Below are 26,225 nucleotides of genomic sequence, written 5' to 3'. Positions count from 1 at the left end.
CACAATCAAACATTCACCCATTCTCTTGGATTTGAAATCTTTTGAGTTATTTGGCTAGCCATGAATAACAAAGCATGTATGAATTACACTTTTACCTTTCTGCAGCTAAACAGCATTAACCACAACGACCAGAAAACAACATCCCCAATTTTATCATTGGAGGAAATTCTGGAACGAGCCTATGAAAAATTTGATGTGGAGCTTAGAAGTGTTCAGCTTTTGTTCAGTAAACCAGGTGCAGTTTTTATATTTCTCTATATTTTAAATTAACTTTCCCCTTCCTTTGTTTTTCTGTCGTCACTTCAGAGTCTTTGACAGAGTGCTGTATCTCAAGTTTTATGTGGCTGAGCTAAGAGAGTCTGCTTCTGAGATAGTGTCAGCCGTGGCTCAGTGGGTCACACCCTTGCCTCTGGGTCAGAAGCTTGTGGGTTCAAGTCCCACTGCCGAGCCTTGAACTCATAATCTAGGCTGACACTCAAGTGCGGCACTGAGCGAAATGCATTGTTGGAGGTCTTTAGGATGAGATGTTAAACTGAGGCCCCCTCCGATGAAAGTAAAACATCTCATGGCACTATTTCGAAGAAGAGTTCTTCCTGGTGTTATGGCCAATATTTATTGCTCAACCAACATCACTAATGGTCATTATCTAATTGTTGTTTGTGGGACCTTGCTAATTGGCTGCTGCGTTTCTACATTACAGCATTGACTACACTTCAAAAAAGGTACTTAATTGGCTATAAAGTGCTTTGGGACATCCTGAGGTTGTGAAAGACGTTGGTCTTTTTAGACTGCGTGGAAAGGATTTCAAATCGTTGCGGTGTATCTGTACTGAAAATGTTAGCCCTAGAAGGCTAGCATGTAATGAATGTAGACTGCAAATGTAGAATCAACTTATTATTAATGATCGTACTCAGTGCCAGTAAGAAGCATGCCACTTCTTTAATTCATATTACTTTCGGAAAACTGGAAGGATTGTTTTCTTAGTGTTACAGCTTGGATGCCATGGCTTTTCACCTGTTTGGTTAACACACAATAGTCTTCCACTCAACTATTACTTAATATTCTTCATTGTGGATAGGTATCAAAACCTTGTAGTAAATGCAACCATGGCTTTGCAAGTTACTGAAAGGATTGCGACCAGTCGCTGATGTAGGGCTGTTCTTGAAATGTCTTGCTTTAGCCGATCAAAATTGTCTTCATTCTCCTGTCTGAACCTGGCATGATAGACTTCAGTAGGTTGAGCTAATTTTCAAGCAGTGTGAACAAATGTGGCCGCCATCATCATTGGTTCTGCCTGACATTGCTCAGACTCTGATTTAATCCAGCATAGAAACATAGAAATTTACAGCGCAGAAAGAGGCCATTTCGGCCCATCATGTCTGCGCCGGCTGACAAAGAGCCGCACGGCTCTCAGTCAGCAGCCCTGAAGGTTACATATAAAACAAGGAACAATGGCGGAAAGGCAAAGAGCACCCAGCCCAACCAGTCCACCTCACACAACTGCGACACCCTTACACTGAAACATTCTACACTCCACCCCAACCGGAGCCATGTCAAATGTAAAGTCCATTTCAAATGTAAAGGCCACAAATCGTGGGCCTCCCCGACCTGTGTGAGAACACCACCGCAGGTCGGGCTATAAATAGAGCTGGAGCGCCGGGCCATGGAACATCGTGGGCGGAGGTGCAGCAAATGAGGATACGGGGCTCAGAAGAGCCGAGGGCCCAGGGGCAGCACGGACCAGCCCACACTGCGATATGTGTGTGCACTAGGTCCGTGCAGCAGAGCAGGTCTCCAGTCGTCCTGGTTAACCTTTGCCACTGGATAAAGGCCTAGCTCTGTCAAGCCTGTGTGGTGGCTAATGTGCAACGGTCACCACACGATAAAAAAAATCCACACACAGGCATCTTCCACCCCCTTCAATTGGAGTTCAGGACTGGAACATCGGGTTCTTCATTGAAACATCTGTGAAGTCTCGTGGAAGCAAGTCACCCTCGTTCGAGGGACTGCCTATGATGATGAAAGTCCAATCATATGCTGGCTTCCAAGACCAAGTCTAGTGTAGTGTCGACGTTGGCTAATTTGGTGCTGCTGACACTTTGGCCTTCACAACATTTTCTCCAGAGAGGGACTGGGGACATTGTACTGAACCAAGCAGGGACAGAGGGGCTTGCTGTGTTTATCACCTTCATAAGTACTGCTTGGGATGGGTTGGCTTTGCCTGCTAACCAATCCTTCTATTGCTCCCTGATTGGCACAGTTGTCCCTGAGGCATTGACTTAGGCCAATTTTAGCAACTGTTTAATTCTACAAGCACCATTGGAATGGTTCACCACCAGCAACAAGGCTTTTGGTGACTTGAAATGCTTGTTCCTTTCTGTGCAAGGAGCTTTGGTGCATTGGTTCCATCAGTGGATTCAACTCCTTTTTCTGAGATTCTCTTGTGGAAAATGAGCTAGGGGACTACTTCTGCTGCACTGCAACTCTCTCCATAGGCCATTCCTGAACCACAAGGAATCTGCTTCAGCCATCTAGCAGTGACTTCAACGCCAATGTAATAAAGGTACAGATGGGCAGCCAAAGCTGCCAACATTTTGTGAATTGGTGGGAGCATAGCACCTTGGGTGCCAGGATGCCATCAGTGAGGCAAAGCCTCTATATTTAGAGAATGTTCATCACCTTGGGGACCCTGAGTTGGTGGTCTTATTGATGCCAAAACTGGTGGTTGATGGCAGTGCTAATGAAGCAGACGCTGTTAAATTAAGAAAGGAGTATGTTCTAGTTCTGTTACTTAGTCATTCGCAGGTACAAGTCTGACCTCAGTGGCATGTGGAGGATGCTTTTGATTCAAAGATTGAGGTTGACCCTATGGTAATAGGCTACTTTTTGAACTACATTGTTATGTAGGCAAATGTGGCAGCCAATTTTGGTTGTGTTGGTAATCTTTTTATGGATTAATCAGAAAAACGAAATTGAATATAGTCGATCAGATGTAGAAGAAATACTTGCACATAAAATGGAACAAAGAAATCACATTGTACAACAAAATCAAAGACTTGCAATTATATCGTGCCTTTACGAAGTTATGAGCTCCCAAAGCGCATCACAGCCAGTGAAGAACTTTTTGAAGTGTAGTCATTGTTTTAACATAGGAAGTGTTATCAAGATTTCTTGAGAATGAGATCAGAGTGCATTCTATCTAATTCTGTCTGTATAGTAACTATTATCATTTCAATTGTAAGTGTTTAAAAATTGTCTTTTTACTTCAGGTCAAGATTGGAAGTCTGCTCGGAAACAGTGCTCCTCGTCTCAGCATATACTGCAACCTATGGATGTCAAGGTGCAGCTTTCTCGAGCCATAGTGGAGAAAGATACCAGGATGCCCAAGTATGTTCAACATAGGCTCCATTGTGGTTTCATTTTGGTCTATAACATTGAACTAAAATTTTCAGTAATGCATACAGAACCGATGGCATGATATGTTTACATGAAAATGCCTCTGTAAATCGTTGCTTGTTTACATGACAGCAGCAGTATTGGTGAAAGTGGAGTGGATGGTGGTAACAATTGGGAAGGTACCTTCGAATAAAGTTTTTAGTCAGTTATTTTGCTGAGCCATATGATTTCCGAGTCACTACAAGGATCATACATTGATTATGTTGTAAGGTGTAAGGTGTGAAACTATTACTTGCCGTACCACAGCAAAACATAGAATAAGAAAGGCCATTAAGTGGGGGAGAGGGAACATAGGAACACAAGAACATAAGAAATATGAGCAGGAGTAGGTTATATACGGCCCCTCGAGCCTGCACCGACATTTATTACGATCATGGCTGATCTGATCATGGACTCGGGTCCACTTCCCTGCCCGCTCCCCATAACCCCTTATTCCTTTATCGGTTAAGAAACTGTCTATCTCTGTCTTAAATTTATTTAATGACCCAGCTTCCACAGCTCTCTGAGGCAGTGAATTCCACAGATTTACACCTCTCTGAGAGAAGAAATTCCTCCTCATCTCAGCCCCTTATTCTAAGATCATGCCCCCTAATTCTAGTCTCCCCTATCAGTGGAAACATCCTCTCTGCATCCATCTTGTCAAGCCCCCTCATAATCTTATACGTTTCGATAAGATCACCTCTCAATCTTCTGAATTCCAATGAGTAGAGACCCAACCTACTCAACCTTTCCTCATAAGTCAACCCCCTCATCCCCGGAATCAACTGAGTGAACCTTCTCTGAACTGCCTCCAAAGCAAGTATATCCTTTCGTAAATATGGAAACCAAAACTGTACGCAGTATTCCAGGTGTGGCCTCACCAATAACTGTAAGACTTCCCTGCGTTTATACTTCATCCCCTTTGCAACTAAGACCAAGATTCCATTGGTCTTCCTGATCGCTTGCTGTATCTGCATACTAACCTTTTGTGTTTCATGCACAAGTACCCCCAGGTCCCGCTGTACTGCAGCACTTTGTAATTTTTCTCCATTTAAATAATAACTTGCTCTTTGATTTTTTTTCTGTCAAAGTGCATGACCTCACACTTTCCAACATTATACCCCATCTGCCAAATTTTTGCCCACTCACTTAGCCTGTCTATGTCCTTTTGCAGATTTTTTGTGTCCTCCTCACACATTGCTTTTCCTCCCTTCTTTGTATTGTCAGCAAACTTGGCTATGTTACACTCGGTCCTTTTTTCCAAGTCGTTAATATAGATTGTAAATAGTTGGGGTCCCAGCACTGATCCCTGTGGCACCCCACTAGCTACTGATTGCCAACCAGAGAATTAACCATTTATCCCGACTCTCTGTTTTCTGTTAGCTAGCCAATCCTCCCCGTGAATTTTTATCTTGTGCAGTAACCTTTTATGTGACACTTTGTCAAATGCCTTCTGGAAGCCCAAATACACCACATCCACTGGTTCCCCTTTATCCACCCTGTTCGTTACATCCTCGAAGAACTCCAGCAAATTTGCCCCTTCATAAATCCATGCTGACTCTGCCTGACCGAATTCTGCTTTTCCAAATGTCCTGCTACTGCTTCTTTAATAATGGACTCCAACATTTTCCCAATCACAGATGTTAGGCTAACTGGTCTGTAGTTTCCTGCTTTTTGTCTGCCTCCTTTTTTTAAATAGGGGCGTTACATTTGCAGTTTTCCAATCTGCTGGGACCTCCCCAGAATCCAGGGAATTTTGGTAAGTTACAACCAATGCATCCACAATCCCTGCCGCTACTTCTCAAGACCCTAGGATGCAAGCCATCAGGTCCAGGGGATTTAGTCCCATTATCTTACTAAGTACCTCCTCCTTAGTCATTGTGATTGTGTTAAGTTCCTCCCCCCCCCCCATAGCCCCTTGACTATCCATTGTTGGGATATTGTTAGTGTTTTCAACCGTGAAGACCGATATAAAATATTTGTTCAGAGTTTCTGCCATCTCCATGTTCCCCATTACTAATGCCCCGATCTCATCCTCTAAGGGACCAACATTTACTTTAGCCACTCTTTTCATTTTTATATACCTATAGAAACTCTTGCTATCTGTTTTTATATTTCGTGCTAGTTTACTTTCATAGTCTATCTTCCCTTAATTAATTTTTTTAGTCATTCTTTGCTGGCTTTTAAAAGCTTCCCAGTCTTCTGTCCTCCCAGTAGTTTTGGCCACTTTGTATGCCCTTGTTTTTAATTGGATACCCTCCTTTAATTCTTTAGTTAGCCACGGATGGCTATCTTTTCTATTACACCCTTTCCTCCTCACTGGAATATATTTTTCTTAAGAGTTGTGAAATATCTCCTTAAATCGATGCCACTGTTTATCAACTGTCCTACACTTTAATCTATTTTCCCAGTCCACTTTAGCCAACTCTGCCCTCATACCTTCATAGTCTCCTTTATTTAAGCTTAGTACGCTAGTTTCAGATCCAACTTTCTCACCCTCCATCTGAATTTGAAATTCAATCATGCTATGATCACTCATTTGAAGGAGTTCCTTTACTAGGAGATTGTTTATTAATCCTGTCTCATTACACAGGACCAGATCGAAGATAGCCTTTCCCCTGGTTAATTCTGTTCCATACTGCTCAAGGACCCCGTCCCTTATGCACTCTACGAACTCTTCCTCAAGGCTCCCCGGACCAATTTGATCTGTCCAATGAATATGGAGGTTAAAATCACCCATGATTATTGCTGTTCCCTTTTTACTATTTCCTGGTTTATGCTACGACAAACAGAGTTGCTACTGTTAGGGGGCCTATAGACTACGTCCACAGTGACTTTTTCCCCTTATTATTCCTTATTGCTACCCAAACTGTTTCAACATCCTGATCATTTGAGCCAATATCATTTCTCACTATTGCAGTGATTCCATCCTTTATCAATAGAGCTACCCCACCTCCTTTTCCTTTCTGTCCGTCTTTCCGGATTGTCAAATACCCCTGAATATTTAATTCCCAGTCCTGGTCACCTTGCAACCACGTCTCTGTAATGGCTATCAGATCATACCCATTTGTATCTATTTGTGCCGTCAACTCATCTATGTTGTTATAAATGCTACGAGCATTTAGACAAAGTGCCTTTAAATTTGTTTTACCCTTTTTTCCTGCTTGTTTCCTCTCCTTCAAGCTCACTTTATTTATTTTTGATTTCTAATTCCAGCTTTACTCCCCTCCCTATTGAATCTATTCTCAGGTGCTCATCCCCCTGCCAAGCTAGTTTAAACCCTCCCTAACAGCACTAGCAAATCTCCCCACCCCACCCCCCCACGTGAGGATATTGGTCCCGGCTCTGTTAAGGTGCAACCCGTCCGGCTTGTACAGGTCCCACCTCCTGCAGAAATGGTCCCAATGCCTCAGCAATCTCTCCCGCCTGCACCATCTCTCCAGCCACATATTCATCTGCTCTATCCTCCTATTTCTGTACTCACTAGCTCGTGGCACTGGGAGTAATCCAGACATTACTACCTTTTTGAGGTCCTGCTTTTTAATCTCTCTCCTTGCTCCCTAAACTCTGCCTGCAGGACCTCATCCCTCTTTCTACCTATGTCATTGGTCCTGATATGGACCACGACCTCTGGCTGTTCTCCCTCTTTCCCCCAGAATGCCTTGCAGCTGCTCAGTGGCATCCTTGACTCTGGCACCAGGGAGGCAACATACCATCCTAGAGTCACATCTGTGGCCGCAAGAAATGCTTGTCTGCTCCACTGACTATTGAATCCCCTACTTCTATAGCTCTTCCATTCTTCTTTCTCCCCTCTGTGCAGCTGAGCCACCCGTGGTGCCGTGGATTTGGCTCTGGCTGTACTCCCCAGAGCCAGCAGTGCCCTCACTGGTACTCAGAACAGATTACTGGTTGGAGAGCGAGATGGACTCGAGCCTGCCTAATCCTGCTCTTCTGTCTGGCGGTCATCCAATCCCTATCTGCCTGCACATTCTTAAGCTGTGGGGTGACCACCTCTAGAAATGTGCTATCCACGTAGCTCAGTCTCACTGATGCACTGCAGTGACTCTGGCCGCCGCTCCAGCTCCAAAAAGCGGAGCTCGAGTTGGTGCAGCTGGAGACACCTCCTGCACACATGGTCGGCCTGGCTGCGTGAAACATCCAGGATTTCCCACATGCCACAGGATGTGCAATCCACGGGACTCAGCTGTCCTGCCATCCCTCTAGTTACACTCGCAACCATCAAGTAAAACTAAACTCGAAGCCTTATCAAAACACACCCAGCCGCTACTCAGCAAACAGCTGATTTAATTAATTAGTTATCCTTTAGATAATTAAGATCACTTATCTTTTTGATTGCAGTTCTTAACTTACACCAATGCCCAAGGTTTTTTTAAGGAAAAGAAAAAAGAAAAATACTCATCAATCCACCAATCACTTACCTGCTTGACCGTGACGTCACACTTCGATTTTGATTCTTTTTACTTTTTGTCTCTTACTCCTGTCGCTCCTCCCGACCTCCGGCTACTCCTGACCTCCGGCTCCTCCCGATCTGCCCTCGCCTTTTGAAGCGCCGCACCCGGTTACCACTTGCGATGCTTGCCCTCCGACCTACGCAAAAGAGTTAAAATGATAGTCTAGTCTTGTTTGAGGCTGATAGCTTTGAACCTGTGCTCTCCAGTTCTGTTGTAACTGTCCGAGCCAAAGAGCTTGCACCGTCAATGCGTCTCAGCATTTTAAAGGCGTGGATCACAACCCCTTACAATTCCCTTTCTTTCCAATAAAAATGAGGTCAGCTGCATATCTATGGTGCAACTTGGAGCCCAAGATCCGATCATTATTTTCAATCTTCTCTGAACACTCTCTGACACATCAGTTCCATTTTGAAGATGCACACCGTATTGCAAACAATCTGTATGTAGTTAGAATATCAACTATTATTTAATTAACTAAATTGATGACTTTAAGTCAACTTAAAACTTTCAATGAAGGATGCACCCAAATTAATTTACCAGCACTGTTAGTGGACACTCCTCTGTGTGCAGGTTTCCGATTCCAATGTGCATTGCATTACTTCCATCTGCATTCAAATCCATTGCTAGTCCTTAGCCCATATGTTTAATTTGTCCAGACCTTTTTAAAGGTTATTTGGCTTTTATACTTGCCATCTAGTCACGTGTGTGATTATCTGTGTTTGAATATATAATTAATATATTCAAATGTTCAAATATTTCGACCACACCTAACCCAATCACAACTGCAAAATAATTAAATGTTTGCACAGCTTTGCTTAAGCACTTATAAGTCTTTATAAATGCTTAAGCAAAGGAGAGCCTACTCCTCCCAACTCCAGCCATGCTGTCAGGCTCTTTCTCACTCCTCCCCCCAAACCCCCCCCCTTCTGTCAGTGAGCCATACCCCACAGTCCACCCCAGAGAAAGAAAGGAAGACTTGCATTTATATAGTGCCTTTCACGACCACTAGATATCTCAAAGCGCTTTACAGCCAATGAAGTACTTTAGGAGTGTAGTCACTGTTATAATGTGGGAAATGTGGCAGCCAATTTGCACACAGCAAGCTCCCACAAACAGCAATGTGAGAATGACCAGATAATCTGTTTTTGTTATGGTGACTGAGGGATAAATATTGGCCCAGGACACCGGGGATAACTCCCCTGTTCTTCTTCGAAATATTGCCATGGGATTATTTGAGAGAGCAGACGGGGCCTCGGTTTGACGTCTCATCCGAAAGACGGCACCTCCGACAGTGCAGCACTCCCTCAGCACTGCACTGGTGTGTCAGTCTAGATTTTTGTGCTCAAGTCTCTCGAGTGGAACTTGAACCCACAACCTTCTGACTCCGAGGTGAGTGTGCTACCCACTGAGCCACTGCTGACAGTTGCTGATAAAAACACAGAAATTTACAGCGCAGAAGGAGGCCATTTCGGCCCATCGTGTCCGCGCTGCTCGACAATGAGCCACACGTCCCTTGGTCAGCAGCCCTGAAGGTTACATATAAAGCAATGAACAATGGAGGAGAGGTAAAGAGCATCCGGCCCAACCAGTCCGCCTCACACAACTGCGATACCCCATGTATCGCAACATTTTACACTCCACCCCACCCAGAGCCATGCTATTTCCTGGGAAAATTCCTCTCTGACCCATCCAGGCGATCGAAACTAGTCCAAGAGATGACCCTGGCTGTATTCGATTCCCGACAGTACTTACCATTGTATCTGCGCCAGCCAACAAGAGGTTATCCAGAAAAATCGCACTTACCAGCTCTCGGTCCGTAACCCTGCAGGTTACGGCACTTCAGGTGCACATCCAAGCATCTTTTAAATGTGGTGAGGGTTCCTGCCTCTACCATCCTTCCAGGCAGCGAGTTCCAGACCCCCACAACCCTCTACGTGAAAAAGCTTCCAATCAAATCCCCTCTAAACCTTCCACCAACCACCTTAACCTTATGCCCCCTCATAATAGACCCCTCCATCAAGGGAAATAGCCCCTTGCTATCCACTATATTCAGGCCCCTCAAATTTGTATACACCTCAATGAGGTCTCCACTCAACCTCCTCTGTTCCAAGAAGAATAAACCCAGCCAATCCAATCTGTCCTCATAGCTAAGATTCTCCATTCCAGGCAGCATCCAAGTAAATCTCCTCTGGACCCTCTCTGGTGCAATCACGTCCTTCCTATAATACGGCGACCAGAACTGCACGCATTACTCCAGCTGTGGCCTAGCCGATGTATTATACAATTTAAGCATAACCTCTCTGCTTTTTTATTCTGTGCCTCTGCCAATAAAGGCAAGCATTCTGTATGCCTTCTTAACCACCCTAACCACCTGGCCTGCTACTTTCAGGGATCTGTGGACAAGTATTCCAAGGTCCCTTTGTTCATCTACACTTCTAAGTGGCCTATCGTTTAATGTGTATACCCTTTCCTTATTAGCCCTCCACAAGTGCATTACCTCACACTTCTCTGAATTGAATTCCATTTGCCACTGCTCTGCCCACCTGACCAGTAGATTGATATCCTCCTGCAGCCCATGACTTGCCTCTTCATTATCCACCACACAGCCTATTTTAGTGCCGTCTGCAAACTTCTTTATCCTGCCCCCATATTCAAATCTAGATCATTGATGTATACCACAAAAAGCAAGGGACCCAGCACTGAGCCCCAGCATCTCCACTCCACTGTTGTAAATTTCCAAAGCCCAGGATCGGTACCAATGCTGCAAAATGGCAGGTTCCTCCCTCTGACTTGCAAATCATCTTGTTGTGCATCCTTGACTTTAAAAAAAAAATAACTATGTAGGTACAGGAATATATTCAAGTAAAAGCGCTCATTTATGAATGCAAGAATATTCAAGCTCTCTGATTTGCATTTTTCACAGAAGAATGAACATTTGCAATATTTAGTTCTTAGAATACAATAAAAATAACCTGGAACACCATGTAATCATCATAAAATTTGATTTATTCAGTGATATTGAGTTCATAACATGATGCCTTTATCAGTTTAAAATCTAGCCCAGTTTTAGAATATCAGGCAGAAATAGAAAGTTCAGAGGGGAAATCACCAGGACCGGATAGGATGCATCCTAGGATGCTGAGGGAAGTGAGGTGGAAATCGCAGAGATACTGGCCATAATCTTACAATCCTCCTTAGATACAGGAGTGGTGCCAGAGGACTGGACAATTGCAAATCCTATACCCTTGTTCAAAAAAGGGTGTAAGGATAAACCCAGCAATTACAGCCCAGTCAGTTTAACCTTGGTAGTGGGGAAGCTTTTAGAAATGATAATTGGGGAAAAAAATTAACGGTCACATGGGCAAATGTGGATTAATTAAGGAAAGCCAGCACGGATTTGTTAAAGGAAAATCGTGTTTAACTAACTTGATCGAGTTTTTTGATGAGGTAACAGTGGGTTGATGTGCACATGGATTTCGAAAAGGCGTTTGATGAAGTGCCACATAATCGGCTTGCCAGCAAAGTTGAAGCCCATGGAATAAAAGGGACGGTGGCAGCATGCAAAAAAAATTGGCTAAGTGACAGGAAACGGAGAGTAGTGGTGAACGGTTGTTTCTCGGACTGGAGGAAGGTATACAGTGGTGTTCCCCAGGGCTCGGTACTGGCACCACTGCTTTTATTGATGTATATTAATGACTTGGACTTGGGTGCCCAGGGCACAATTTCAAAATTTGCAGATGAGACAAAACTTGGAAGTATAGTGAACAGTGAGGAGGAGAATGATAGACTTCAAGAAGACGTAGACAGGCTGGTAGTTTGGGTGGACACGTGGCAGATGAAATGTAATGCCGAAAAGTGCAAAGTGATAGATTTTGATAGGGAGAACAAGGAGGGGCAATATAAGCTAAAAGGTACAATTCTGAAGGGGTGTATGAACAGAGCAACCTGGGTGTCTAGGTGCACAAATTGTTGAAGGTGGCAGGTCAAGTTGAGAAAGCATACGGGATCCTGGGCTTCATAAATAGAGGCAAAAGCAAGGAAATTGTGATGGACCTGTATAAAACACTGGTTCGGCCTCAACTCGAATATTGTGTCCAATTCTGGGCACCGCACTTTAGGAAGAGTGTGAAGGCCTTGGAGAGGGTGCAGAAAAGATTTATGAGAGTGGTTCCAGGGATGAGGGATATGTGGATAGATTAGAGAAGCTGTTCTCCTTGGAGCAGCGAAGATTGAGAGGAGATTTGATAGAGGAGTTCAAAAGCGTGAGGGGTCTGGACAGTGCAGATAGAGAGAAACTGTTCCCATTGGCGGAAGGGCCGAGAACCAGAGGGCACAGATTAAAGGTGATTGGCAAAAGAACCAAAGGCGACATGAGGAAATACTTTTTTACGCAGCGAGTGGTTAGGATCTGGAATGTGTTGCCTGAAAGGGTGGTGGAGGCAGACTCAACCTTGGCTTTCAAAAGGGAATTGGATAAGTACTTGAAGGAAAACATTTATAGGGCTGCAGGGAAAGGGCGGGGGAGTGGGATTGGCTGAAGTGTTCTTGCAGAGAACTGGCACAGGCTGGATGGGCCAAATGGCCCCCTGTTCTGTAACCATTCTATGATTGAGTGCTCAGATTGCGCTGCCCGTTCGTGCCGAGGGTACACCAGGTCCGTTTTGAGTGAGGCTGGACAGTACTGAATTGCACCGGCCCAGCCTGTTTTTGTGGAGCCTGCGTCGCGCGGCCCCACAACAGTAAACCTAGAGTTAACCTGTGGGATTCTCCTCTTCTGCTGGACCGCCAGCTGATACTGGATGGAGCATGTGCAGCACACACTCCGCTGGGCGCTCTCCTCAAATGCCAATCACCATCCTTTGTACGTCATAAAACCCGATTTTCTTTTTAAATGAGCCTCCCGCATGTTTGGGGTCACTCTGGCCACCCAGCGGTGGGCCCGAGGATGGATTGTCATGGCCATAGCGACGACTGTGGAATTCGCTGCCTCATGGAGCTGTAGAAGCTGTCCCAGCTTCCACAGCTCCATGAGGCAGCAAATTCCACAGATTAACAATCCTGAGAGAAGAAATTTCTCCTCGTCTCAGTTTTAAATGGGCGGCCCCTTATTCTAAGATCGTGCCCTCTAGTTCTAGTCTTCCCCATCAGTGGAAACATCCTCTCTGCATCCACCTTGTCAAGCCCCCTCAATCTTATACATTTCGATATCAGCAGAGTGATCAGCCGCTAGCACCATTTTCAGGGAGCAGCTTCCCTGTTTCTATCAGACAAGAGCTCCCAAAATCTACCTTTGTGTATTCTCCGGTTGGCTGGGATCTGATGGTACACTTTTAATTAAAACATTTTCTGTTTTTATCAGAGTTCCAGCAGCTGCAGTATTTTGCTTTAAATTATTTAACACTGTTCCGGCTTCGGCTAATTGATCATTCCTACGTCTCAATATTCGGAGTTACAGTGAAGTGCTTGTTTTTCAGATTTAAAGTCTCTGGTGAACTCCCTTTGCTCCATGTCAGAATGTCGGATCAGAAAATCAGAAGTGTTTGTGAGCTTGCTGACAGCATTCCCTTTCCTCAACATTCGTCATCCGCCAGATCACCCATCAAAGCAAAGGTTGGTTTCCATTGCACTACAGTCGTGACTCTATTGGAGAGTACTTGAATCTGATTCTGATTATCTTGTGTCCTCACAGAAAACCTACATTTAAGAACATAAGAACATAAGAAATAGGAGCAGGAGTCAGCCATATGGCCCCTCGAGCCTGCTCCGCCATTTAATAAGATCATGGCTGATCTGATCATGGACTCGGCTCCACTTCCCCGCCCGCTCCCCATAACCCCTTATCCCCTTATTGTTTAAGAAACTGTCTAGTTCTGTCTTAAATTTATTCAATGTCCCAGCTTCCACAGGCAGCGAATTCCACAGATTAACAATCCTGAGAGAAGAAATTTCTCCTCATCTCAGTTTTAAATGGGCGGCCCCTTATTCGAAGATTATGCCCCCTGGTTCTAGTCTCCCCCATCAGTGGAAACATCCTCTCTGCATCCACCTTGTCAAGCCCCTTCATAATCTTATCCGTTTCGATAAGATCACCTCTCATTCTTCTGAATTCCAATGAGTAGAGGCCCACCCTACTCAACCTTTCCTCATGGGTCAACCCCCTCGTCCCCAGAATCAACCTAGTGAACCTTCTCTGAACTGCATCCCAAGCAAGTATATCCTTTTCGTAAATATGGAAACCAAAACTGCACGCAGTATTCCAGGTGTGGCCTCGCCAATATCTTGTATAGCTTTGGCAAGACTTCCCTGCTTTTATACTCTGTCCCCTTTGCACTAAAGGCAAAGATACCATTGGCCTTCCTGATCACTTGCTGTACCTGCATACTATCCTTTTGTGTTTCATACACAAGTACCCCCAGGTCCCGCTGTACTGCGGCACTTTGCAATCTTTCTCCATTTAAATAATAACTTGCTTTTTGATTTTTTTTCTGCCAAAGTGCATGACCTCGCACTTTCCAACATTATACTCCATCTGCCACATTTTCGCCCACTCACTTAGCCTGTCTATGTCCTTTTGCAGATTTTTTTGTGTCCTCCTCACACATTGCTTTTCCTCCCTTCTTTGTATCGTCAGCAAACTTGGCTACGTTACACTCGGTCCCTTCTTACAAGTGTTTCAAATAACACCGTACAGTTCTCCACCATCGTCCAGCTGGATGGACTGGTTCCATTCTTCTCTATTTAATCTTAGCCAGACAGTTACCTGCAATGGCTTCTCTTCCCACTCGCGCATCGTTACCTCTGGTGCCCCACCAAGGATCGATCCTTGGCCCCCTCCTATTTATCATCTACATTTTGCCCCTTGGCGACATTATCTGAAAACACAGCATCAGTTTCCACATGTACGCTGATGGCACTCAGCTCCACCTCTCCATCACTTCTCTCGACCCCTCCACTGTCTCTAAATTGTCAGACTGCTTGTCTGATTTCCAGTTCTGGATGAGCAGAAATTTTCTACAATTGAATATTGGGAAGACTGAAGCCATTGTTTTTGGCCCGTAGCCACTGACTCAATCCCTCTCCCCAACTTCTGTCTGAGGCTGAACCAGACTCTTCGCAACCTTGGTGTTATATTTGACCCTGAAATGAACTTTCAACCACATATCCGCAGCATAACTAAGACCGCCTATTTCCACCTCCGTAACATTGCCTACCTCTGCCCTTGCCTCAGGTTCATCCGCTGCTGAAACCCTCATCCCTGCCTTTGTTACCTCTAGACTTGACTACACCAACGCACTCCTGGCTGGCCTCCCACATTCTATCCTACCTAAACTTGAAGTCATCCAAAACTCGTCTGCCCGTGTCCTAACTTGCACCAAGTCCCGCTCACCCATCACCCCCTGTGCTCGCTGACCTACATCGGCTCCCGGTTAAACAACGCCTTGATTTCAAAATTCTTATCCTTATTTTCAAATCCCCCCATGGCCTCGCCCCTCCCTATAATCTGTAATCTCCTCCAGCCCCACAACCTCCTGAGATGTCTGCACTCCTCCAAATCTGCCCTCCTGAGCATATTATAATCGCTCAACCATTGGTGGCCGTGCGTTCTGTTGCCAAGGCAACTTTGGAACTCCCTCCGTAAACCTCTCCGCCTCTCTACCTCTCTTTCCTCCTTCAAGATGCTCCTTAAAACCTACCTCTTTGACCAAGCTTTTGGTCACCTGCCCTAATTTCTCCTTGTGTGGTTTGGTGTCAAATTTGTTGTCCCATAATACTCCTGTGAAGCGTTTTGGGACGTTTCACTATGTTAAAGGCGCTATATAAATACAAGTTGTATAATCGGCTGTGGGAATTTTTTTTCTTGTCCAGTGGCACTTGACCACAGTTTTCTTCGCTATACAACCCCAACAGTCGCTAGTGACAAATGCATGCTATGTCTCATTATATTTTCCTTTTTCATGCCAACTCGTATCAGTCTATAAAAAAGCGAGATAAGATTGTATGGTAGTTTTAAGCATTGGACATAATACTACTTTTAAAGCCCCTGCTGATTTTTCTGTTTTATATTACAATAAAGCAACATTGAAACTACAAGACCCCACATATTGGCACGAGTCATACTTGTCAAATAACTGCTTAGAGCAAAAATCACTGAATTGTTTCGTCTGTAACATTCAAGGTAACACACTTCCACCTGTGTGAGGTGGTCACTTTGTCTGTGCCCGTTACGTTTCCAGCATGCCGATCATGAAGCACGTCGGGGAGCTTAGTGAACATTCACTTTGCATTGGACTCATCATGCACTTGATTATTTTACGATGTACGTGGTGACGAAGAGAATGTAGGCAAATTCAGTTTACTTTTGACTGTTGAAAACCTCAGTGTGGTATGAGTGGCATCAAATATCCAAGTTTACTTGCCATCCCTTCCTGAACAGTTCTTTACCCCTCTCAGAAATGTTTTTTGAACAAAACTATATTAAGCTGTTTCCATCCCCAAATAACTGTTATTTTACCAATTATTTCATGCATTCTATTATTTTAAAAATGTGCTGGAAAAATAGATCACCTTGCTGGAAAATGTTCGGTGTGTGTTTAATGACTTTCCCATTATAACCTCAATGAAAACTCGTGCGCCTTTCAGCCATAAGTGCGAAGTGACATTGTATAGAGAACGAACCCTTCATGGAGTGAAGACACAAGGGCAACACTTTCCACTTTGATCGCTATTGCCAGCCTTAGTGCTTTTTTTATTTTTCAGGATCGCTGGAATATCGCCCATTTTTAAAACTGCTAGTTTCGCCTTTTTAATTTGGGCGATAGCCTTAGTGTTGTGAAATGGGCTTTAGCGATGTATTCAGTCGTGCAAGGTGACGTTCAGGCAAAGAACTTTTCCCGCGGGGTTGACAGAGAGAACAGGGGACCTGGTCCCCATCAATAACATTATAGAACCGTTCTTTTATTCTAGCCCCTGTTGCTTTATAAAACAAAATCTATCAGCCAACTGAGGTGAACTCCATTTCCTTCCTCGTGGGATGACGTACCCTAGTTCTGCTTCTACTTGTACCTTGGACCAGAGGGGGAAAAAATCCATGATTAATATTAACCCTGACATTACAGCAATGTACTTGTATGTAACGTTTCTCATGTTATTCTTCCATCTATATTCTGCAGCATGTGATTAGTGATCAATACTGGTTGAGAAATTACAGGCCTCCCCATCACTATAAATCGCTATAAATGCACTTAATTTGTCTTCAACATTAGACGATTGGCAAGAGTCAAAAAGGCCCTTAAAATCACATTGATTCTTCTGACAGCCTTTTACTACAGATCTTCCCTGTAGTGCTGAGTTATTGCAGCTTTTCTTCAGCCTAATTTTGGGCGAGCGATCATTTGGGTGAATTGTGGGCGAAATGCCGAAAGTAACACTCAGCGATAATCTGGGCCATAATTGGGCGTAAATTTCCATTATGAGCACTATTCTCGGCCTTGCACGAGGATGACGTCATATTTTTTTAAAAAGTAGGCCGGGCGATGCAGCTCATTCCTGTGTGCTGAAAGTTGGGCCGGTGATAATTGGGCGCTGGTTTCCACTTCTCAGCAAATATGGGCAATAGCCTGAATCTCAGCTCTTACATGGGCGATGATGTGCCGAAAGTCTAGCCTAGGTCTATAAGGAGATTAGATAGTTGAATATTGAAGCTGTTGTTCCATTTGGCTAATTATACTTAAGTGTAGACTTGTGTCCCTCAATCAGTGCCCCTTGACCAATTAACACAAGCTTGTACATTTTTTGTCTGTAGATGTCGTTACCTGCAAAATCAGGAAAGGTGTTTGACCCCAGTCTAGTAGCCGTTGGTTCCTCGGCATCGCTGGAAACTGATGATTCAAGTAAGCCTCAACAAATTGTGTTGTGTTTCGTGAACCAACACTGTAGATGTTCTTTAAAACTGTAAAGTTCATCTTCAAAAGATACCTTCTATAAAATATAAGCTACATGCCAAATTTTTGTGAACAAATCTTGTAATCCTGATTAATCGGTCAACATTTAAAAATGCGTGAGCTGATGTGCTAGTTTAGTGACATGCACTTTTTGTGATATTCCCTCCAAGCACAAGTGCTGTAATCATTGATTTGTGTTTCAGTACTTTTACATTAATGAGGTGTAAAACTGGGAAGGAACATCTTTAAGATTTGGTCTATTGCAACGATGGGCTAGAAAATGTTACCTATTTCAGGAGTACAAGAATAGTCAAGGATGGGGAATAAAACTGTTCAGCTAAGAGGCTGCAGGGTGACTTGGACAGGTTAGGTGAGTGGGCAAATGCATGGCAGATGCAGGATAATGTGGATAAATGTGAGGTTATCCACTTTGGTGGCAAAAACACGAAGGCAGAAAATGATCTGAATGGCGGCAGATTAGGAAAAGGGGAGGTGCAACGAGACCTGGGTGTCATGGTACCTCAGTCATTGCAAGTTGACATGCAGGTACAGCAGGCGGTGAAGAAGGCAAATGGCATGTTGGCCTTCATAGCTAGAGGATTTGAGTAAAGGAGCAGTGAGGTCTTACTGCAGTTGTACAGGGCCTTGGTGACATCTCACCTGGAATATTGTCTTCAGTTTTGGTCTCCTAATCTGAGGAAGGACATTCTTGCTATTGAGGGAGTGCAGCGAAGGTTCACCAGACTGATTCCTGGGATGGCAGGACTGACATATGAGGAGAGACTGGATCGACTGGGCCTGTATTCACTGGAGTTTAGAAGGATGAGGGGATCTCATAGAAACATATAAAATTCTGACGGGACTGGACAAGTTAGATGTAGGAAGAATGTTCCCGATGTTGGGGTAGTCCAGAACCAGGGGACATAGTCTAAGGATAAGGGGTAAGCCATTTAGGACCGAGATGAGGAGAAACTTCTTCACTCACAGAGTTGTTAACCTGTGGAATTCCCTGCCGCAGAGAGTTGTTGATGCCAGTTCACTGAATATATTCAAGAGGGAGTTAGATATGCCCCTTACGGCTAAAGGGATCGAAGGGTATGGAGAGAAAGCAGGAAATGGGTACTGAGGTGAATGATCAGCCATGATCTTATTGAATGGTGGTGCAGGCTCAAAGGGCCAAATGGCCTACTCCTGCACCTATTTTCTATGTTTATATTAAGCTTACCTTCTACTCCCCTAACATCCCAGCCTAACAATGACCAGCATTTTAAACACTCCTAATGGCTTTGTATCTTTTATCCTATTCCGTAAGCTACCTTGGGCATTATTGTAATGACTGTCATTGTAGAGGAGCTTTGTTGGGCAAGATCTTCTGGATCCATGTATGCTGTTCAGGCATTAATATGCATTATATATAGTCTTTTGTTCCTTTAACCTACTGTGTATCTACATCACTGATTTCACAATTCTCTCAAGATGATCAGTTCACTCTAAAGTCTGCAAATGTTTGTTTGTGGTGTTATCTATTTAAAAAAAAATGGTTATCAGCACTCCCAAAGCAAGAGTTCTACTCGGAACTCCTATACGGCAGACGAGCCCAAGGTGGGCAGAGGAAACATTTCAGCGATGACCTCAAAGCCTCCTTGATAAATTGCAACATTCCCACCGACACCTGGGAGTCCCTGGCCAAAGACCGCCCTAAAGTGGAGGAAGAGCAGGCGGGAGGGCGCTGAGCACCTCGAGTCTCGTCGCCGAGAGCATGCAGAAAACCAGCGCAGGCAGCGGAAGGAGCTTGAGGCAAACCAGGCTCCCCACCCTCCCTTTCCGCTCACCTGTGACAGAGACTGTAATTCCTGTATTGGACTGTTCAGTCACCTGAGAACTCACTTTTAGAGTGGAAGCAAGTCTTCCTCGACTTCAAGGGACTGCCTACGGTGATGATGATTGACTTTGTCCTAATTGGTCTTTAATTTCAACTTCCATCATTTCGCAAGACTCCCAGTTTGTAGTGTAGAACAGTTCCAATCCGTGTTTAAATCTGCAGTTGTAGCAGAGGCCACCTAATGTTCTGTTTTGCTGACTGGTGAGCTGGTACAGAACAGAGCTTCAACCTGGAGTATTTGCACTACAATGGGCATTGCATTTAGTGCGTCAGTTGGACTGTATTTGACTGAGGAGAAATAGGACGGTGCAGCCTGAGATGCAAGAAGGTAAATGATGAGCTCTGCAGTCATGCACTGCATCTGGTCAACCATTCCAGGCACACATCCCTGTGATTCCCTGTTAAAATCAAAGTACATTTTTCAGAGACAGTCAGTAACCACACACACATGATGTTCTTCCTTTGAATGTTTTGGGCAATCTTTTATATTTCCCTTTCATCCATCGCTTGTTCTGTAGCTTGACCTTAGCACAGATATCTCTGTTACAGATTTTTTGTTCCATCTCACTGCCTGCCTGTAATAAACTTCAGAGAGTAACTTTTTTTTATTTTTTGAGCGGTTTTATTTTCCCCTTTCTTACCCTTGCCATGTTTGGCTGCGAGGACAGGCAGGCAGCCTGCTCCGATGCCGTCACCAATTGTACTTGGACACTACTGGTGGCAAAAACAGGAAGGCAGAATATTATTTGAATAGTGACAGATTAGGAAAAGGGGAGATGCAATGAGACCTGGGTGTCCTGGTACATCAGTCATTGAAAGTTGGCATGCAGGTACAGCAGGCGGTGAAGAAGGCAAATGGCATGTTGGCTTTCATAGCAAGAAGATTTGAGTATAGGAGCAGGGAGATCTTACTGTTGTACAGTGCCTTGGTGAGGCCTCACCTTGAATATTGTGTTCAGTTTTGGTCTCCTAATCTGAGGAAGGACATTCTTGCTATTGAGGGAGTGCAACGAAGGTTCACCAGACTGATTCCCGGGATGGCAGGACTGACATATGAAGAAAGACTGGATCAACGAGGCTTATATTCACTGGAATTTAGAAGGATGAGAGGGGATCTCATAGAAACATATAAAATTCTGATGGGATTGGACAGGTTAGATGCAGGAAGAATGTTCCCGATGTTGGGGTAGTCCAGAAGCAGGGGTCACAGTTTAAGGATAGGGGGTCAGCCATTTAGGACCGAGATGAGGAGAAACTTCTTCACTCAGAGAATTGTGAACCTGTGGAATTGTCTACCACAGAAAGTTGTTGAGGCCAGTTCGTTAGATATATTCAAAAGGGGGTTAGATGTGGCCCTTACGGCTAAAGGGATCAAGGGGTATGGAGAGAAAGCAGGAAAGGGGTACTGAGGTTGCATGATCAGCCATGATCATATTTGAATGGTGGTGCAGGCTCGAAGGGCCGAATGATCGACTGCTGCATTTAATTTCTATGTTTCTATTTTACTGGCTGCTGGGAAGCGCGCGAAAGTACTGGCGTCACGCTCTCTCTCATTTACCTTCACTACGTCCTTGTGAGGCTGAATGCCTCTGTAGTTGATGGTTGAGATGGGTAATTTGCAGTGTGGAGGACTGTGTTCTGCTATTCACTGGTTTACTCTGAGGCACGTCACGGCAGGAGGGCCCGAGGAAGGCAGAGGAACGCTTCAAGGGCACCCTCAAAGCTTCCTTGAAAAAATACAACATTCCCACCGACTCTTGGGGAATCCCTGGCCCAAGACCGCTCAAAGTGGAGGAGGAGCATCCGAGAAGGCGCCGAACACCTCCAGTCTCTTCGCTGGGAGTGAGCGGAAGGCAAGTACAACAGTGGAAGGGGGTGCACGACAACCCAAGCACCCCACCCACCCGACCCTCCAACCACCTGCCCCACCTGTGACTGAGACTAGGTCCTGCATTAGACTCCTCAGTCACCCGAGAACTCATTAGTGTGGAAGCAAGTCATCCTCGACTCCGTGGGACTGCCTAAGATGATGATTTACTGGTACAACATACTGAAATGTCAGTGTCGTGTGCTATTGGGCAACCATGGTTATTGTTGTCAGTTTTGGAAAACTTACTTCCAAAAATGAAAAGCCACGTGTTATTTTTCTATTTGTTTTTGGAATGTGGGCATCACTGGCAAGGCCAGCATTTATTGCCCATCCCTAGTTTCCCTCAACAAGGTGGTGGTGAGCAGTCGCCTTGAACCACTGCAGTCTGTGTGGTGAAGGTGCTCCCACAGTGCTTTTAGGGAGGGAGTTCCAGGATTTTGACCCAGAGACCATGAAGGAAGAGCAATATATTTCCAAGTTGGGGTGTTGGGAGCTTGGAGATGATGGTGTTCCCATGCACCTGCTGCCCTTGTCCTTCGAGCTGATGGAGGTCCTGTGATGGTGCAATGATGCACCAAATCACCTGACTTGGGAGTAACTGTTTCCCTGTGGTACTGTCAAATACCTTTGTTTATTGTGCACAAATGCCTCAGCTGAAGAAAGGGGTCTTGTATATTTGCAACTGGTTTTGTGATATAACAGTTATATTATCACTTAAATGAAGAAATAATTAGAAATTTTAATTTAGTTAAATCCTTTGTTGCAAATTCTATTTATATAATTCCTGAAATCCACATTCTCACTTTGCTACTCTTCCGTTTAGGGCACGATTACGCACAGTGTGAGATCCAGTGACCGATTTGTGGATTCCACACTTGTATCATAAAGCTATGTGATTTTCTGCAGTTGTGTCAAGCCCTGTAGGCAGCAGTAATGATTCCCTTGCTCTGCTTGCTATCTGCAAATGATCTGTATCTTGAATAATTCAAATAAAGCTCTTTTGATGTGGTCGTAGTATCTTTCTTCTTTTCAAGTATACACACCTGAACTGCAAATCTTCCTATTCCTTAGCTTCACTGGAATCCGCAGAAGAGTTCTGTGATGCAAAGGAAGAAGACTTTCCAAGTAAACTGGCAACAGCAGCTGGCGATGCATTGCCGTATAAGCTTCAGAACGAGGATAGTGAGAGTTTAATCGAGGAGCTCACAGATTTCCAACTGAAGTTCGAAGTTAAAGAGGTATAAAACATTTTCAATATTTTATTGAACTCATTTATATTTCAGTTACTCTGTGTCCTCTTTAAAAATGTGCTTTTGTATAAATATTGTATTTTTGTAAATTAAATGATGGGTGATCTAGAACAGATGCTCCACCAAGAGTCATTTTCCTTGGGTCAGCCGTGGTTCAGTGGGCAGCACACTCGCCTGAGTCAGAAGGTTGTGGGTTCAAGTCCCACTCCAGGGACTTGGGCACATAAATCTAGGCTGACACTCCAGTGCAGTGCTGAGGGAGTGCCGCACTGTCAGAGGTGCCATCTCTCGGATGGGACACCCTGTCTGCCCTGTCTGCTCTGTCACGTGGATGAAAAGATCCCATTTCAAAGAAGAGCAGGGGAGTTATCCCCGATGTCCTAGCCAATATTTATCTCTATGTCAACATAACAAAAAACAGATTATCTAGTCATTATCACATTGCTGTTTGTGGGAGCTTGCTGTGCGCAAATTGGCTGCTGCATTTCACACATTACAACAATGACTACACTCCAAAAGTACTTCATTGGCTGTAAAGCACTTTGAGACGTCCAGTGGTCATGCAAGATGCTATATAAATGCAAGTCTTTTTCTTTCTTTAAATGTACATGTGGTTTTCTGTTTTGCAAGTATGGAGTGTTTTTGCGATGTGGCTCATCACTTTAAGGTATTTCTCTACATTAATCCTGGTGTCTCTGATGCTGTGCACCATTCCTGGTTGGGAAGGAAACCTGTTGGTGTTGCTGTGAAACTAGCCATGGGAGTACTGTGGGAAAGATAATGGCCTCTTCCCAATAGCATGAAACCATGAATTCAGTCATGCAATCGTTTAATGGACAGCATTCAATTTTTTGTTTGGTCTGAGTTTATGGGTGTAATTCTTGAAGACTGGCATTACCTCTATGATCTATCACGAGGGAATATTTTGCCTTGAGCCTTAATTGTTTGGTAGTTGAATTTTAATCTACAAGAACAAAAAGTAAAGTAACTTAGGCACTCCATGCTTAAACCCAGCATTTGATGCCCCCCCCCTCCCCCAAGCACTGGTATATGTTTACCCAGTCGTGGGGTCTATTATGAAATGTCACATTACTTCGATATGAAACAATTTCAAAGTTGCGGCTTTAATGTGCAGGCATTTGAGGCTCTGCACCTTGTATGTTGCTGGAAAGGTGCATTGAGACTGCAGGTGGATTAAAGAGTGTGCTTATTGTAGTGAGTACTCTATGTTGCATTGTGCTCAGTTGTTCAATAACAGGAAACCCTTTGATATCTTGCCTGTAGGTAGTTGTTGAACTTACGAGGCAAGAAGACCAGGAGAAGCCACTACTTGTGTTCAGTGTGTCTCAGTTGGGTACTGAAGTGAACATTAGGACATTTGATTTAACATCTACATCGTATTTGAAGAAAATCACCTTAGATTATTGTGAAGTTCCTGGTAAGTATTTTGCCTCTTAAAATTCTTCTAAATGCTAAATTTAGATAATTTTTTTAATGTTTGGAAGAAGTCTATAAATACACTCCACGATCATTCCTCAACTTTTGTAATACCAGTAGTAAATTAAAAAAAGATGATTTACAGCATTACAATATTTGTTGTATAGAATCTGACCAGTAACTATGACCACGGTGAACAAGTTGCTTCCCAATAATGTTTAAATCATCTCAACTTGAATTCTAAAATTAAAAGTCTTCTCCTGTGAATAGCTGAAGTATCCTAAATTAATTAGAAAATTTGAATATATAAACTTGAAAACTTCTTGCACAAGTGTGTGAGAAATTATAATATAGTGATGTGGTCGCACATGGTATGATGTAATGCCATGGAGTGGTGAAGCTTTGGTTCAGTTAGAGCTAGAGAACTGGTTGGCAGACAGGAAGCAAAAAGTAGGAATAAACGGGTCCTTTTCAGAATGGCAGGCAGTGACTCGTGGGGTACCGCCACGGTTCAGTGCTGGGACCCCAGCTATTTACAATAGACATTAATGATTTAGACAAAGAAATTGAATGTAATATCTCCAAGTTTGCAGATGACACTAAGCTGGGTGGCAGTGTGAGCTGTGAGGAGGATGCTAAGAGGCTGCAGGGTGACTTGGACAGGTTAGGTGAGTGGGCAAATGCATGTCAGTTGCAGTATAATGTAGATAAATGTGAGGTTATCCACTTTGGTGGCAAAAACAGGAAGGCAGAATATTATCTGAATGGTGACAGATTAGGAAATGGGGAGGTGCAATGAGACCTGGGAGTCCATGGTACATCAGTCATTGAAAGTTGGCATGCAGGTACAACAGGCGGTGAAGAAGGCAAATGGCATGCTGGCCTTCATAGCGAGAGGATTTGAGTATAGGATCAGGGAGGTCTTACTACAGTTGTACAGGGCCTTGGTGAGGCCACACTTTGAATATTGTGTTCAGTTTTGGTCTCCTAATCCGAGGAAGGACATTCTTGCTATTGAGTGAGTGCAGCGAAGGTTCACCAGACAGATTCTCGGGATGGCAGGACTGACCTATGAAGAAAGACTGGATCAACTAGGCTTATATTCACTGGAATTTAGAAGAATGAGAGAGGACCTCATAGAAACATATAAAATTCTAATGCGATTGGACAGGTTAGATACAGGAAGAATGTTCCCGATGTTGGGGAAGTCCAGAACCAGGGGTCATAGTCTAAGGATAAGGGGTAAGCCATTTAGGACCGAGATGAGGGGAAACTTCTTCGCTCAGAGAATTGTGAACCTGTGGAATTCTCTACCTCAAAGTTGTTGAGGCCAGTTCGTTAGAGTTAGATGTGGCCCTTACGGCTAAAGAGACCAAGGAGTATGGAGAGAAAGCAGGAATGGGGTACTGAAGTTGCATGATCAGCCATGATCATAATGAATGGTGGTGCAGGCCCGAAGGGCTGAATGACCTCCTCCTGCACCTATTTTCTGTTTCTTCACACTGCTGAATTCCTTGCCTTGGCTGCATTGCTGTGGGGTTGCTCCAAGTGAGGTCCAGATTATTATCAAACCCCTACGTCAGAAAAATTCTCCTCGTTTCACCTCTCGTTCTTCTGCCAATTATTTTAAATCTATGACCTCTGGTTACTGACCCACTTGCCAGAGCAAATACTTCATAACTTTGGATACCTCCAGTAGATCTCCCCTTAACCTTCTCTACACTACGGAGAACAATCCCATCTTCTCAAAGCTCTCCACATTAAGTGATCCCTTCTCCCTGGTGTCAGTCTGGGCATGCTGAGCATAACATGGTGGTGCACTCTGGGTTTTTCAGTTGAACAGTGTTAGCGTTAGTGTTTTCTCTGAAGAATCACTCAACACTCAGGGTCGGTTCCAATGCTGAAGCAGCTTTATTACGCTCAGCGGGAAGGAAAAAC

At 44.2% G+C, this 26,225-nt stretch overlaps 1 protein-coding gene across 2 annotated transcripts in view; it reads left to right on the top strand.

Annotated features, from left to right (window-relative positions):
• vps13c (vacuolar protein sorting 13 homolog C) overlaps positions 1–26,225 on the top strand; it is a 385,292-nt gene that overhangs the window by 142,331 nt on the left and 216,736 nt on the right. For both annotated transcript variants that reach the window (XM_070865206.1, XM_070865205.1), the window contains 6 exons: positions 106–235; positions 3,270–3,387; positions 13,382–13,517; positions 17,710–17,797; positions 22,672–22,838; positions 24,135–24,288. In XM_070865206.1, the coding sequence (XP_070721307.1) occupies positions 106–235; positions 3,270–3,387; positions 13,382–13,517; positions 17,710–17,797; positions 22,672–22,838; positions 24,135–24,288 (793 nt within the window). The remainder of the gene's footprint in view (positions 1–105; positions 236–3,269; positions 3,388–13,381; positions 13,518–17,709; positions 17,798–22,671; positions 22,839–24,134; positions 24,289–26,225) is intronic.

This window comes from Pristiophorus japonicus, chromosome 21 (genome assembly GCF_044704955.1).
Source record: "Pristiophorus japonicus isolate sPriJap1 chromosome 21, sPriJap1.hap1, whole genome shotgun sequence".
In the NCBI taxonomy this organism is placed as follows: Eukaryota; Metazoa; Chordata; class Chondrichthyes; family Pristiophoridae; genus Pristiophorus; species Pristiophorus japonicus.
This window is presented reverse-complemented; position numbering and strand designations above follow the sequence as displayed.